The following is a 14,965-nucleotide window of genomic DNA, read 5'->3' as shown; positions in this document are numbered from 1 at the left end:
GTGATTAGCCCTCCTCGGTCTCCAGTGTTGGGATTACGGGTGTGAGCCACCACGCCCGGCCTGACAAATGCAATTTTTTAGCAATTCTGCATTACCTAAGTGCAGTTTATCCTCCATGTGGCAATCCATCCACTATGCAAAGCCAAATTCACAAAAACTATTTATGAAGATTGTAAAGAATATGCAAAAATTCAAACTTTCAACAACTTATATATGTAGCAAAATACAAGCTACAAAACACCACCACTATCACAACCACCAAACAACTTGCAGCAATTATATGTGTTATAAATTACACTGTTCATATTTAGCTTTTGTGGGATATTAGTTTCTTTGGGAAATTTATATATATAATGTATGCAGAAGTTAGTATTATTAATCTAAGCACCTTGCATTTGTCATATGTATGTTTATGCCTACACTGCTTTAGATAAAGAAATTTTTTTCATTTAACAATTATAGAATTTACTTTCATATGTAACTGGATCTAGCCCACAGTAATTCTGACCTACAAACTTAGCATCACTAATTATCACTCTAAGATTTTTTTTTTTTTTTTTGAGACAGAGTCTCACTCTGTTGCCCAGGTTGGGGTACGGTGGCGCAATCTTGGCTCACTGCAACCTCTGCCTCCTGGGTTCAAGCGATTCTCCTGCCTAGCCTCCTAAGTAGCTGGGATCACAGGCACACGCCACCAGACCTGGCTAATTTTTGTATTTTTAGTAGTGACAGGGTTTCACCATGTTGGCCAGGCTGGTCTCAAACTCCTGATTCAAGTGATCTGCCTGCCTTGGCCTCCCAAAGTGCTGGGATTACAGGAATGCGTGGCATCGTGCCTGGTCACAACTCTAAAATTAAACTAGAATTTAAAAAGAAAAATTACTTAGAGCAAAGAAATGATCACATATGTCATTATTAGAAATGATCACATACGTCATTATTAGAAATGATCACATATGTCATTATTGACTATTGCCTGGTACCTGAGAAGAGGGGGAGTGTGAGCTCAGGGTACATCCTGGCTAGCTCACATGACAAGAGGGCGAGTGACACGCTGTAGAGGGGTGGCAGCGGGCCGTGTGTTCCATAGAGAATACTTCCCGGTCTTTGCTCAGCGACTTTCTTTGAGTATACAAAAAGCTTTGCTTCAAGGATCTATAAAGATGTAGGAAAGTAAAAAAGTAGTATGAAAAGCATTAGCTGGATATCTCATGAGCATTTGTATTTAACAAAGGTTAGAAGTAACAAAATTAATTAATTCCCATTTAAAAATAGAATTAAAGGTAAAACATCAGTTTAATTAGTATGTTTACAAAAGATTATATAGTTGCTTTCTCACTCTTCATAGCCACAAATGATATGCAGAAATAAACAAAGGCCTATCAATAAACAGCAATTAGGTAATCAACTACCATTTCTATTTTCTGTACTCAAGGATGGATATTTTCTATGCCAGTAAATGATACGTGCCTGCATGAGCTGCATGGAGATTTCATAAATCTCTCTGTTGGTGTCAGAGGCCTTGAATAGAACAAGGTTTAACAATGTCACTATGTCGAAGGGATAGTTCCTAAAAACACAACAGAACAAAACAAAAAAAGCATGGTTTATAAGACAGAGTGGCTATATTGTTACCTCTTAAAATTCTAGCTGGCATGCTGACCTCGGTCACTTATTAGTGACATTCTTACCCCCACCTGGCCATTTTTTTGCTTCCTTCTTTTGCTATTTATCAGTAGATAAAGGAAAATGACTTTATTTTGGTTTAAAATTAAATACTGGGACACCAGGATAAAAGAACACAAAAGTCTATCTGATGCATAAATACTGGGACACCAGGATAAAAGAACACAAAAGTCTATCTGATGCAAACGGACTTTAATGCAAACCAACAAGTGAAAAAGACAGAAAAGGATACATGTACTAAATTTCTCAATAGCTCACCAAATTAATATTTTCATTTGATTCTTCTAAATTTATTAAGTGCCAAACAACTTAATAAAGGAACAACATACAGGAACAACATACAAAGTACCAATGATACAAAGATAGCAAGGCTGGTCCCAGTCCTTAAGGAGGGCTTACAGTTTAGTCATGGAGACAACCTGTACAGTCTAGTTCTGATGAGTGTTGTTGGAACATCCACAGCATGCTACGAGAATCCTGATGAGGGACACCTACATTAGATGGGGGGTAGAGAAGTCTTTTCTGAAGAGGAAACAAGTAAAATGGGTCTTGAAGCACCAGGTGACATTAGCCAGGTCACAGAAGGGGTAGTACAGGAGTGTTCCAGATAGAGAGGACAGCATTTTGAAAGATTACAAGAATGAAACAGCAAGATATCTATTGTAAAAGGGAAGAATTTTTGTGTAGTAGACTGAATAAAATAAGTAGAGGAACAGAAGGAAGCGAGGCTAGGCCAGTAGGTGGGTTCAGAAGATGACCAGCCTATGGACTTCACCCTAAAGTTTCAGAGAAGCACTACAGGATTTGCCCTGGGGAGGGAGGCAATGGCATTCACTTTTGAAGAATCACTCTGGCTGCTGTGTGGAGAATGGATTGTATGGGGCCAAGAGTGGAAGCTATTACAAGAATGCAAATGGGAACTGATGAGGGCTGGAATTAGGGCAGAAACAGTAGAGACAGCGGGAAGGGAGAGATCTGAGGAACACTAAGGAGATAAAATCATCAGGATTTGGTAACTGATAGCATGTGTGGGATGGGGGGAGAGGAACACAGAATAGATTATGTGGCAATTGGCAGTATAACCATATAGAATAGAGAGATTAAATCCATTTTTTTCTTGCTATGTAATCCTATTTAAAGATGATATCTTCTCACCATATGTATTTTCTTAGATTATAGTGGAAAAGAAGTCATAAGTAGAAAACTCCTGGTGAGTTGAACTTTTTCTTTTCTTTTCTCTTTTTTATTTTTGAGACAAGGTCTCACTGTTGCCCAGGCTGGAGTGCAGTGGCATGAGCATGGCTCACTGCTATCTTCACCTCCTGGGCTCAGGTGATCCTCCCGACTTGGCCTTCCAAAGTGTTGGGATTACAGGTGTGAACAACTGCACCTGGTTGAGTTGAACTATTAAACGGTTTATATGTAGAAGGTGAGTTACTACTATTTATTTTCAAACAAACTTCAGGAAGAAAAAGATAGTTTGAAGGTGAAAAAACATATTAGTTGTTTTTCCTTGGGAATCTTTTTTTTGATTCCACATAATTACATTATCTAAGAAGTTCTGTTTTAGAACAATCACTGCTTTGGTTTGAATGTTTGCCCCACCAGAACTCATGCTGAAATTTAATCCCCATTGTGGCAGTATTGAGAACGGGGGCCTTTAAGTGGTGACTGGGTCATGAGACTGCCCTCATGAATGGATTAATCTATTCATGGATTAATGGATTGATACATATCATAGGAGTGGGGCCAGTAGCTTTATAAGAGGAGGAAGAGAAGCTAGCATGTTCAACTCTCCTGCCATGTGAAGCCCTGAGCCACCTCAGGACTCTGTAGAGAGTCCCCATCAGCAAGAAGGCCGTCACCAGATGAGGCCCCTTGACTGTGGACTTAGTCTCTATAACTGCAAGGAATAAATTTCTTTCTCTATAAATTATCCAGTTCCAGGTATTCTGTTATAGGCAACAGAAAACAGAATGAGACAATCACCTTTCTAGAAAGGCATGTCCTACTATGAATACATCCCATTTTACATTAAGTTCAGTGAGAAATTATACACATGAAAAAGTTTTTCTACTTTTAACATTACTCAAATATTAATTTTTATGACATCAATATATTTTTCTTCTAAAAGATTCAAGCAACACATAGGGCTAGAGGGTCCGCCCTGAAGATGGTTCACTCACAGGGCTGCAAGTTGGTGTTGCTTGCAGGTAGGTGAATAGAATAAAATGTAGAAGTATCTCATGTCCTTTCATTCTCCCAATTGTTAATCTTATCCAAGAGGCAATTACTGTCAACATTTTGATATTTCAGCTGTCTTCCAAGTCTATATACAGACATTTGCATCAAAATACTCCTTCAATGCACAGGGTTTTAAACATAAATGTGATTACACCACCTGTCTGTACTGTTTGATGATCTGCTTTTTCACTGAACTATAAGGCTCACTTCAGTCTTCCTAATAGCTGCCACATATTCCATTTTAGGAACATATCATAAACAACTACTCTTGTAATGCGTACTGTGGTATGCCACCTAGATCCTTCTTTCAGGATGGAGGCACTCAATCCTCCAGCTGAATCCTTGATCTGAAGCCTTCTCTGGGAACTACCTTCAGCCAGAGGTTTGCCTAGGTCAAGGTCATATCTGTTCCCCAGCAGCAGCCCCAGTGGGAATGACTGAGGTTTCTTTTCTCTTCCCAGTCCTAATTCCTTCATTTCTCCATAGATGTTGACCCCAAGGGCCCACCCTAATAAATGTCCTGCGTTCAAATATCCATCTCAGTCTATTTCCTGGGAAATCCAACTTTTGACATGCATTGATAGATATTTAGACTGTTTTCACTTTTTCATTATTATAGTGCCACAAACACCAAATGTGCTGGCCTTTCTTTAGAAAAAATTCATAGAGAGGTCATGCAGGGTCAAAGGGCACACTTAAAATTTTGGTACATACTGATATATTGCCATCCAAAATAGATTTATTAATTTTTACTCCAAAATGTTTATTTTTCTGTAACTTGTATTTTTAAATAAACACAGTCTAAGTTTGGTGGGTCTGATGAAAAATTGGGGAACTACCACCAGATGATGGTGGTGATGATGATGAGTGCAAGAATGATGTTGAATGATGGGTGACATTGATGTTATTATGTGCTTACTTTGTGCCAGGTACTGTGCCAAGACCTTTACTTAGATTTGTTATTTAATCTTCACAACAAGCATGCAAAGCCTAGAGAAAAGTACTTGCTTCAGGTCATGTAGAAGTGGTGGAGCCCAGACTTCTAGATAAGTCTGACTTCAAAGAATTCAAGCTCTTACCTACAATGCTCTCAGTCTCCTAGACAGCCCACAATAGTGCATTTCATAGCCAGTGAAGTTTGGAATTGTTACAAATTGCCGTATCTTGGAACAGACCTTTCTGCCTATAAAAGTAGAAAGGAAACTCCCTTCTGAGTGTTATAGTAGCAGAGATGCTTTACCTATGTCTCTGTCTTCTGACACTGGAATCTAACACTAATACATTTATATATATACAAATATACATATATATGAGCCAAATATATTGCTGGATCGCTGGAGATTTAAAGGCAGGAAAGGGGCAGTCAAAGCCTCCCTCTTACTAGGCAGGGCCATGCACTTGACCTTGTTATCAGAGCATTTATTTTGTTGTTGAAGAATGAGCTATTAAATTCATAAGCAACAACACTGAAAGGAATAACAGATCCAGAAAATGAAAGAAACCCAGAGGAGGAAACAATGAGAGAGATTTCAAATAAGCAAAAGAGTACAAGTAAATTATCTGTACTTAGATGTTGAAAACAGGCTGAGAAATGGAATCTTATACCTTTCAATATTTAATTATTCAGCATAGGCAGAGCAAGGGTAAAAGATAAAGACAGCTGTGATCATACCAAATAAAAATCAAATGATAAAATAAATATGGGAGGTAGATATGACTCAAAAAGTAAACAAGAAATAGAACTATCTAGAAGAGAGGAGATGTTGAAGACTTTGGGAAATGTCCGCTACTCTGGCTTACCTAGTACTATGTGACAAAGCCAAGATGGCTCTGAGGTATCCTGAAGAGAAAGATTTTACTGGTTAATTGAGGGGATTACTTCACAGCTGTTCTCCTCCAACAACTATTGAATAACATTATTTATGGGGTATTTACCATTTGTTAGGCCTTAGGCCAAGAGGTTGTTTTTGTTTAATCATTACTCTAACCCTATCATCAGCCCTATTTTACTAGTGGGTAGGCATCTGCAGTAACTTGTTCAAGAACACACAGCTTCTTGATTAGAGGTGGAGTGAGGATTTGAACCCAAGATGGTATGTTTCTGGAGCCCAGATTCCCAACTCTGCTCTCCTGAAATACTCCAGATGGCTGACATAACCAAATAGGGCTATTTATCATCAGTTAGGGAGTGTGATTGGGATTTATGAATCATAAGCTTTGCCTGTCTTCCTTGTTGATAGATGGATAATATTCCCTGAAGAAATAGGCATTTACTTTTAAGAATTCAAGTTTGCTAGGCCTGACTTAAATTAGGAAGATTTACAGAATGTTAACTTAAAGAAAAACAAACATACAAACAATGCCAACAAAAACCACCACCGAAAATAAATCCAACAAAATTATTTAAAAATCAACACTTTGCACTTTGTTCTTACATACAATTCTAAAATATCTATTAAACACGTTTTAAAAGTGTGTTGGAAGGTAAAAGTAAAAATAATGAAATTCTTAAGTATTTAATTAAAATGTGAGGAGAATTCTGGTGCGTTAAGCTAGTGATTGGAAACGGCCTATACTCTTAATACACAATTTACCTTGATTTATAACCTTGGAAAGTCATTTAGTTTCTTTCTCAATTTCCTTATCTATCTTATTCTAATCTCATTTGGAGTGGGGGAAAAATTAATTAGGACACACACAGAAGCCAAATAGTTATTTGAACTAAAGCTGCCTAACAAGTAAGCAATTTTTTGTACTAAATTATAGTAGTGAGCTGTATCTAATAGCTTTTAATCAAATATATTAACATGTTTTATGAAAAATTTTGCAAAATTAATACTGCCAGTTCTACCATCACTTTCTATCTTTATCCTCATTTCCTTTGGTCCTATTCAAGTTCTGTTCTGACTTTCTATCTCCTAATATCAGCAGAGTCATAGCATGGCATAGCTGTAGAGTTTTGACTAGAGAACAGTAAGTTCACAGCACATGCTGTGTGAACAGTAAGTTCACACACACACACACACACACTCTCACACTCACACACAGTCCTTTACTGCTGGAAAAGTAACCAAAATGAAGGATGTAGAGAACCATTTTTCCCCATTGCCACAGCTAATGAACACTGATACATTAATTATGCAAAAATGGCAAATCCTCTTTTCTAAAGCTAAAGTAGAAAATTTAAATCAACAAGAACATTTAAAAAAATTTAATCCTTTAGGTATTTTAAAGTCAATTATGAGTGGTTTCTTAATAAATAAGTGTACTTATAAACTGTCATATTCCTCTACAAATAAATCCAGGATATAATCATTCCTATTTGCAAAGGAGATCATTATTTATCTTACAAGAATTCTTTGCTTTAGAAAATGACTTGTAGGAGTTACTGTGTAGATAACTTGTTTGAGAAACTTAAAATAAAATTCAGTTTGCATATGACTTTTCAGAAACATATTTCATAAGGTCTTCAGTTGCTTTTTAGAAGCAAACTTACAGAAGACAAATCAAGCAAGAGCTGAAAATATCACAATTGGTTTTGTAAAAAAGTACTGCAAACTCAAGCACAATGACTGCTCAAGCCTCTCTGGAGGCCTGTCTAGACTACACAGGCTGAGAATTTATGTGGAAAGAGCAAATTTAGGCAACAGCTGAAATTTTAAATTCTGAACATGCCCTGTGTTGAGAAATGGCAGAAATGCTGGTCACTATCTGGACAGTTGGGTTCAAGCTATTGTATTCTCCTGCCCTCTGCCCTTCCTTCAGAATAGATGAGTGTCATGAATGCAAACAGATATGCAATATTTGTCTAAGAAACCAAGATAGTGTACAATGATGCCTTAAAAAATACTTGGAACATAGCAGGTTTTATGACCTAATATTTTTGTGACTAGAGATATTATTGAAATTGAGACTATGTTGTTAAATTTATTAAGCACTTATTTGTGCTCCCTAAGGAAAAATACCTAGATTTATTCAGAGAAATGCAGTGTAATGTTTTGTGAGATGTCCATGCAATGCAATAAATTTGATTAGGATAGTTCAAGCCAAGTTCACTGGGAGAAGGGCAGCGAAGAGGTGAAACTTATTTTTGTCAAAGAAAGAAGCCCAAGCCATAGATTCTAAATATATTTTTTAAAATCAAAGGGTCATGTGAACAAAACTTTATTTTTAGAATGTTGAAATATCTGAAAATTTAAAAAAAAGCACTATGGACAAAGAGATTTTTGTAACAATGTTCCTTTGGTAATGTCCTAAAGTATATTTTTTAGTAATGCTTATAACGGGAAATAAAACTTGATGGAAAATCAGGCAGTTTAGGTTATATTCATTTGCTCTAACTTTTATGGATATTAAAATCTATAATAAAAACTCTACTGCTGAAACCTTTAGATATGAAATGTTATCTACTATCTTTATAAAAGAAAGATAAAAATTTTAAGGAGAAACTTGTCTCTCTAAATAGCATGTTCATTTTAGGTTTATTGAAAGTAGATGTCTTCCAAAATACTGCTTTTACTAACTTAGACCTCTAAGAGATTGGAATTTAAAACTAATTCACTTTTATTCTCTTGATCTGGTAGCTCAAGATAGCTATTTAAAGTGCAACATTTAATTAAAAAGGAAAATTGACACTCTATATGAATATTTTCAAAAATAAACGAGCTGGTTTCCCTCAATTTTTCTGATACATAAGCTCTTTCTTGGGAATAGCTTATGCAACTTGGAGAACCTTTATTAACCCTTTCATGGTAGCTATGAACTTATTTCAGCACATAAATCATGCTGAATGGCTACACTGAATAACTAATTTATATAACAAAGGCAATGGTTTTAAAAGTGTAATCTATAGAACCTTTGGTATCACATTTTCTTTTCTTTTTTTCCTTTCTGAAGTTTTGGATAAAGTGAGTTTAAAAATTTTAGGCCACTTCCTGGGTTTGGTCTTTTGTAAAGATGGCTGATGGGCTATAGTTCACCCTCGTTATAAACATTTCTAGACATTCCTTTAATTCCTATAATGTATCTTCTTTGTCATTTTCAAATCCTGCTGTAATACCTGACTGTGAATTTCCAGGCAATCAAAAAGAAAGGTACTATAACAACAAATCATTTCCTGATAAAATGAGAAAAACCAATGGAACTGCAACCTTACAGGGAGTAGTTTACCTGCTGGGGACATACAGAACATTTTATATTCTCATAGAACTTACTTTGCTCATATAGTTGCAAAACAGCTCTCCGTCATTCATATCACAAAAAGTAACCCTAAACATACTTGCCACTCATCACTGCTTATAAAAATTCGTACCTGCTTCCACACACAGTTGCTATGGCTTTGAAGCAGCCAGATGCAAGTTGGTAGGAACCTGTGTAGCATCGGTCAATTGCCCAGTTAAAAAGATTTATTTGGTCAGGATTAAGTTCCAGTAGCAAGACAACAACTTCGCAGCCAAGTTGATGAACCTGAATACATGGAGCAAAGCAATATTATTCCCATTTGATGAAAGAATGTTCTAGAGAAAGATACAGATAAAGCTTAGTCAATATAAACTGAGTAAAATGAAAGGGAAGACCAAGCTTTCATTTTGGTTTTTATGTCACATATTCTTCAAGAGTATAATGTCGCAACTGAAAACTGAAATGTATACATTAAATTTGATCATGTAAGTCTGTTACATAGGGTCCACCTATTCTCAATTTTTACCTCTGAAAAGGAGTGGCTGCACGCGGTGGCTCACGCCTGGAATCCCAGCACTTTGGGAGGCTGAGGTGGGTGGATTACCTGAGGTCAGGAGTTCGAGACCAGCCTGGCCAACATGGTGAAACCCTGTCTCTACTAAAAAATAGAAAAAATTAGCTGGGCGTGGTGGTGGGTGCCTGTAGTCCCAGCTACTCAGGAGGCTGAGGCAGGAGAATCACTTAAACCTGGGAGGCAGAGGTTGCAGTGAGCTGAGATCGTGCCATTGCACTCCAGCCTGGGTGACAGAGTGAGACTAGGTCTCAAAAAAAAAAAAAAAAAAAAAAGGACGAAGACTTTATTGGCAATTTTTTTTGCATTTAAAATATTTCTGAAAAATACACGTATTTGGTTTAAAAAATCCAATATACAAAAGGGTATCCTCTATGTATTAGCTCAGAGTATTGTGGGGGATCATTTGATGTTACCACCGTGCATGCAGAGTGGCCACTCACCTAAACATTTTGATGCCAGTAGGAATAGTGATAATTATAGTGGCAGATGTGAAGTATACTTGTGTATCAATGTCTATTCCTACTACAAAGTCTCTTAAGGAAAAAATCAGAGGAAATATGATTATGAGGATTGGTTACTAAACATACTTTGTGAAGCCTAGTGGCCTATCTTTCAAAAAGAAATACAGTCTCAGTAGACTCTTTTTAATCAAAGTTTTTAAATTAAAAAATCATACTGGATAGAATTAATAGGATGCTGAATCGAAGATGCCTGAAGCTACTCTCAAATACTAGATGGTCAGTGATATGCACATTTGTCCAGGAGAAGCCTGGTGCCTAGAGGCTACATATGTTACTTTCTTCTCAGAAAGTAACATTCTGGCCCAGAGTGGTGGCTCACACCTGTAATCCCAGCACTTTGAGAGGCCCAGGCAGGCGCATCACTTGAGGTCAGGAGTTTGAGACCAGCCTGGCCAATGTGGTGAAACCCTATCTCCATTAAAAATACAAAATTAGCTGGACATGGTGGTGTGCGCCTGTAATCCCAGCTACTGGGGAGGCTGAGGCACGAGAATCACTTGAACCCGGGAGGCAGAGGTTGCAGTGAGCTGAGATGGTGTTACTGCACTCCAGCTGGGGCAATGGAGTGAGGCTCTGTCTCAAAAAAAAAAAAACAAAAAGTAACATTCTGGTGCCTCTTCTTAAAGTTGTTCACTCTTCTTGCCAGTTGAAACCAGGTGGAAAAGGCAAGATTCTGGCTTCTCCATGTTTTTTTACTTACAGGGTTTGGGCCTAGGTGGGAGTGATACTCTAACTGGATGGTCAAACATCTTCAACCTAGTTTCCCCCAACTGGCTTTAAGTAATTAGCAGCAGATAAAAGCTGATGATATTATTGCAAATGACTTAAAATAACATGTCTCTGCTAAAAATACAAAAAATTAGCCAGGCGTGGTGGCGGGCGCCTGTAGTCCCAGCTACTCGGGAGGCTGAGGCGGGAGAATGGCATGAACCCGGGAGGTGGAGGTTGCAGTGAGCCGAGATCGTGCCACTGCACTCCAGCCGGGGGGACAGAGCGAGACTCCGTCTCAAAAACAAAACAAAACATACAAACAAACAAAACAAAAAAAGTCATTAAAAAGTTAGACTTGAGAGAAGAATCAAGCTTTTATTGTACTTTAGAAACTTATATTGAGGTATAAAATACACAGAAATAGTATACAATTCCCATGTATATCATGAGTCATTTTAACACCCTCCTATGATCACCACCAGGTCAAAAACCAGAATATTACCAGCACCACTGAACCCTCCCCTGGGCACTCTCTTAAACACCAGCCTGTCTTTCCTACCCAAGAGAAACCACTATCTTGACTTCTAGCACTACTCGTTAGTATGGGCAGTTTTTGAGGTCTATATAAATGGAATTATATGGTATATAATTTTGCCTCCTGTGGCTTTTATTTGCATTTCCCTCATGCTATAGACTGAATGTTTGTATCCCCCCAACCTCCAATTCATATTTAAATCTTAACCCCCAAGGTGGTGGTATTTGGAGGTGGGGCCTTTAGGAGGTGATTAGGTCATGAGGTGGGGAGCCCTGTGAATGAGATTAGTGCTCTCATAAGAAAGACCCCAGAGAGTTCCCTTGTCTCTTATGTCAAGTGAGGACACAGCAAAAAGACTGCTGCCTATGAACCAGGAAGAAGGCCCTCACCAGACATAAATCTGCCAGCACCTTAACCTTGGACTTCTTGGCCTCCAAAACTGTGAGAAATAAATTTCTGTTGTTGATAAGCCACTAGTCTATGATATTTTGTTATAGCTGCCTGAATGGACTAAAATACATGATTATTAATGAGCTTGAGAATGTTTTCTTATGTTTACTGGTCAGTTAGATAACCTCTTCGGTGAACTGCTTAAGTTTCTTGCTCATTTTTCTATTGAGTCTGTATTTATCTTATTTATTTGTAGGGGTCCTTTATATATTCTAGATAAGAACCCTCTGCTGTGTGTTATAGACATCTCTCACTTTATGGCTAGCCTGTTCACACTCTTAATGGTGTCTTTTGGTGAATAAAAGTTAATAGCTCTTCCTTAGGGTTAGTAATTTTTGCATTCTGCTCAAGAAATCTTACTGTAACCCCAGGGATGAAGATATTCTTCTGGATTATTTTCTAGAGACTATTATTTTAGCTGTTACATTTAGATCTACAATCCACCTGCAATGAATTTTTGTAAAGTGTGAGGAAAGGATCAAATTTCTTTTTCTTTCTTTCCTTTAGTAAGGCTATCCAATTGACCCCAAATTACTTATTGGAAAAAAACCATTTTTCTCATAGCTCTGCAGTGCCATCTTTGAAATAAACCATGTATGCATATACATAATACATGGGTAATTTTCTGGCCTCCCTATTCTACTCCATTGGTATATATACTTTTTCTTGGTCAATAGTTCAGTGTTTTAATGACCATACGTTTATAGTAAGTATTGGTTTTTGCTGAAGTGAATCCTCTCACTTTGATTATAGTGTTCAAAGTTATCTTAGCTATTTCTGGTCTTGAAAGGAACTTTCAGTTGTCACAAATATCCTGCCCGGATTTTGACTGGAATTGCATTGTCTCCATAAATCATTCTGGAGGAGAACTGACTTCTTTACAATAGTGAATCTTCCTATTCAATAGCATGGTATATTCTTCCATTTATTAGATGTTTAATTTTTCTCACTAATGCCTTATATATTTCTATGTATGAGGCCTTGCACATTTTTGTTAGGTTTATTCCTAAGTGTTTAATGTTAATTCCAATGTTAATTCCTAATTTTAAAATGCCATTATAAGTGGCATAATTAAAAATTTATTTTTCCAGCTCCCCATCGTTGCTGTACTGAAATATAATTGATTTTTAATTTTGACCTTTCATATGGCAACCAGGCTAAATTCACTGATTAATTCCAACACTTTATCTAAAGACTTGTTGGAATTTCCTACACACACAATTGTGTCACCTGTGAACAATGAGTTTTATTTATGTTTTATTATTCTTTATAATCTCTTCTTTCCTAGTGCATTGGCTAGGATCTCCAGTATGATGTTGATAGAGGTGGTGACAGTAAGCTTCCTTGGCCATTTTAATCTCAGAGAGAACACTTTCAAATTAACTATTAAATATGATGTTTACATATTTTATATTAAATATGGTGCTCATAGGGTGTTTTTTTTTCAGGGTGCCTTTTGTCAAACTAAGGATGTTCTTTTCTATTTGTAGTTTTGCCAGGAGTTTTTCTCGTGAATAAATGTAGAACTTTAACAAATGTTTTTCCTACATCTGAGATCATGTTTTTGAGATTCTGTGAATATAGTTAATATATGAATGAACTGACAGACATTTGAATATTAACCAACCTTACAGTTCTTCAATAAACCCAATTTGACCATGGTAAATCATCTTTTTTCTATATCATGAAATTCAATTTTCTAATATTTTATTTAAAGTTTTATATCTATGTATTAGAGACAATCTCATGAATGAGACTGCCTTTTAATTTTCTTTCTTGCTACAACCTTTTCTTGTTTTATTATCAAGGTTATTCTGGTTTCACAAAATGTACTGGGATGTATTTCCTCTTCATCTGTTTTCTCTTTAAGAATTTGCATTGAATCCATGCAATTTTTTCTTTAAATGTTCAGTGGAATTCATCAGCAAAGCCATCTGGTTTTATAGTCTTCTTTTTTTAACACTTTAAAGAAAGTCACTCTCTCTTTCTTGATTGAACTTGCCATGGATTTATGATTTTTTTTAGTATTGTAACAAATTCAACTTTTGGTTTAGTGATCACTACCATCAATTTGTTTCTCTTTCATTAATTTCTACTCTTATTTCTATTATTTCCTTCATGGTACTGTTTTTGAGTTTGATATTCTATTCTTTTTCTAACTTCTTGTGATGGATGTTTAGGTCATTGATTATCCACCTTTTCTCTCTTTAATATGAGAGTCTTCAGAAAGCTCATGGAAAATGTATATTATGAAAAAATTATGCATGGATTAAAATTTTTTTGCACCAAAATAAACTTGTGCTAACTTGTTATAACATGTCTGAACAGAATTTAGTTTGAGGCACTAAGAAGGAGAAGACATCAGTTTGAAAAGAGCCGCTATCAGAGTAACATGAATCCTGCTGAAATTGAAGCAAGTACAAATATCAAATTTATAGTGAAGCTTGGGTGGAAGAATAGTGAAATCATTGCTGCTTTAAAAAAATGTATGGGGCAATTCTTCCAAAGAAATTAGCAGTTTACAAATAGAAAACCTGTTTTAAGATGATGTTGAAGATGAAGCCCACAGTGGTAGACCATCCATACCAATTTGTGAGGAAAAAATTCATTTAGTTTGTGCCCTAATTAAAGAGGACTGACGATTAACAGCAGACACAATAACCAACACCACAGACATCTCAATCTGTTCAGCTTATACAATTCTGACTGAAAAATTAAACTTTAGCAAATGTTCCATGTGACGGGCACCAAAACTCATCAGCAGTAGACAAGTAGAGTTTTCAATGAAAATTTTCAACAAATGGAATTAAGATTCTATAGATCTTCAAAGAATTGTAACAGGAGATGTAACATGGCTTTACCAGTGCTATCCTAAAAACAAAGCAGAATAAAAACAATGGCTACCAAGAGATAGAAGTGGTACAGTCAAAGCAAAAGTGGACTATTCAAGAGCAAAGGTCATGGCAATAGATTTTTGGGGTTCTCAAGGAATTTCGCTTGTTGACTTTCCGGAAGGCTAAAGAACAATGACATCTGCTATTATAAGAGTGTTTTGAGAAAGTT

General features: G+C 36.5%; 1 protein-coding gene across 4 annotated transcripts in view; it reads right to left on the bottom strand.

Moving 5' to 3' along the window:
• The window catches only part of FRY (FRY microtubule binding protein), a 448,961-nt gene that overhangs the window by 92,841 nt on the left and 341,155 nt on the right, over positions 1-14,965 (bottom strand). For all 4 annotated transcript variants that reach the window (XM_055096587.2, XM_055096586.2, XM_034936539.3 and 1 more), the window contains 3 exons: positions 9,242-9,396; positions 1,471-1,570; positions 984-1,155 (listed from right to left, as the gene is read on the bottom strand). In XM_055096587.2, coding sequence (XP_054952562.1) covers positions 984-1,155; positions 1,471-1,570; positions 9,242-9,396 — 427 coding nt within the window. The remainder of the gene's footprint in view (positions 1-983; positions 1,156-1,470; positions 1,571-9,241; positions 9,397-14,965) is intronic.

Source organism: Pan paniscus, chromosome 14, assembly GCF_029289425.2.
Source record: "Pan paniscus chromosome 14, NHGRI_mPanPan1-v2.0_pri, whole genome shotgun sequence".
Taxonomy (NCBI): domain Eukaryota; kingdom Metazoa; phylum Chordata; class Mammalia; order Primates; family Hominidae; genus Pan; species Pan paniscus.
This window is presented reverse-complemented; position numbering and strand designations above follow the sequence as displayed.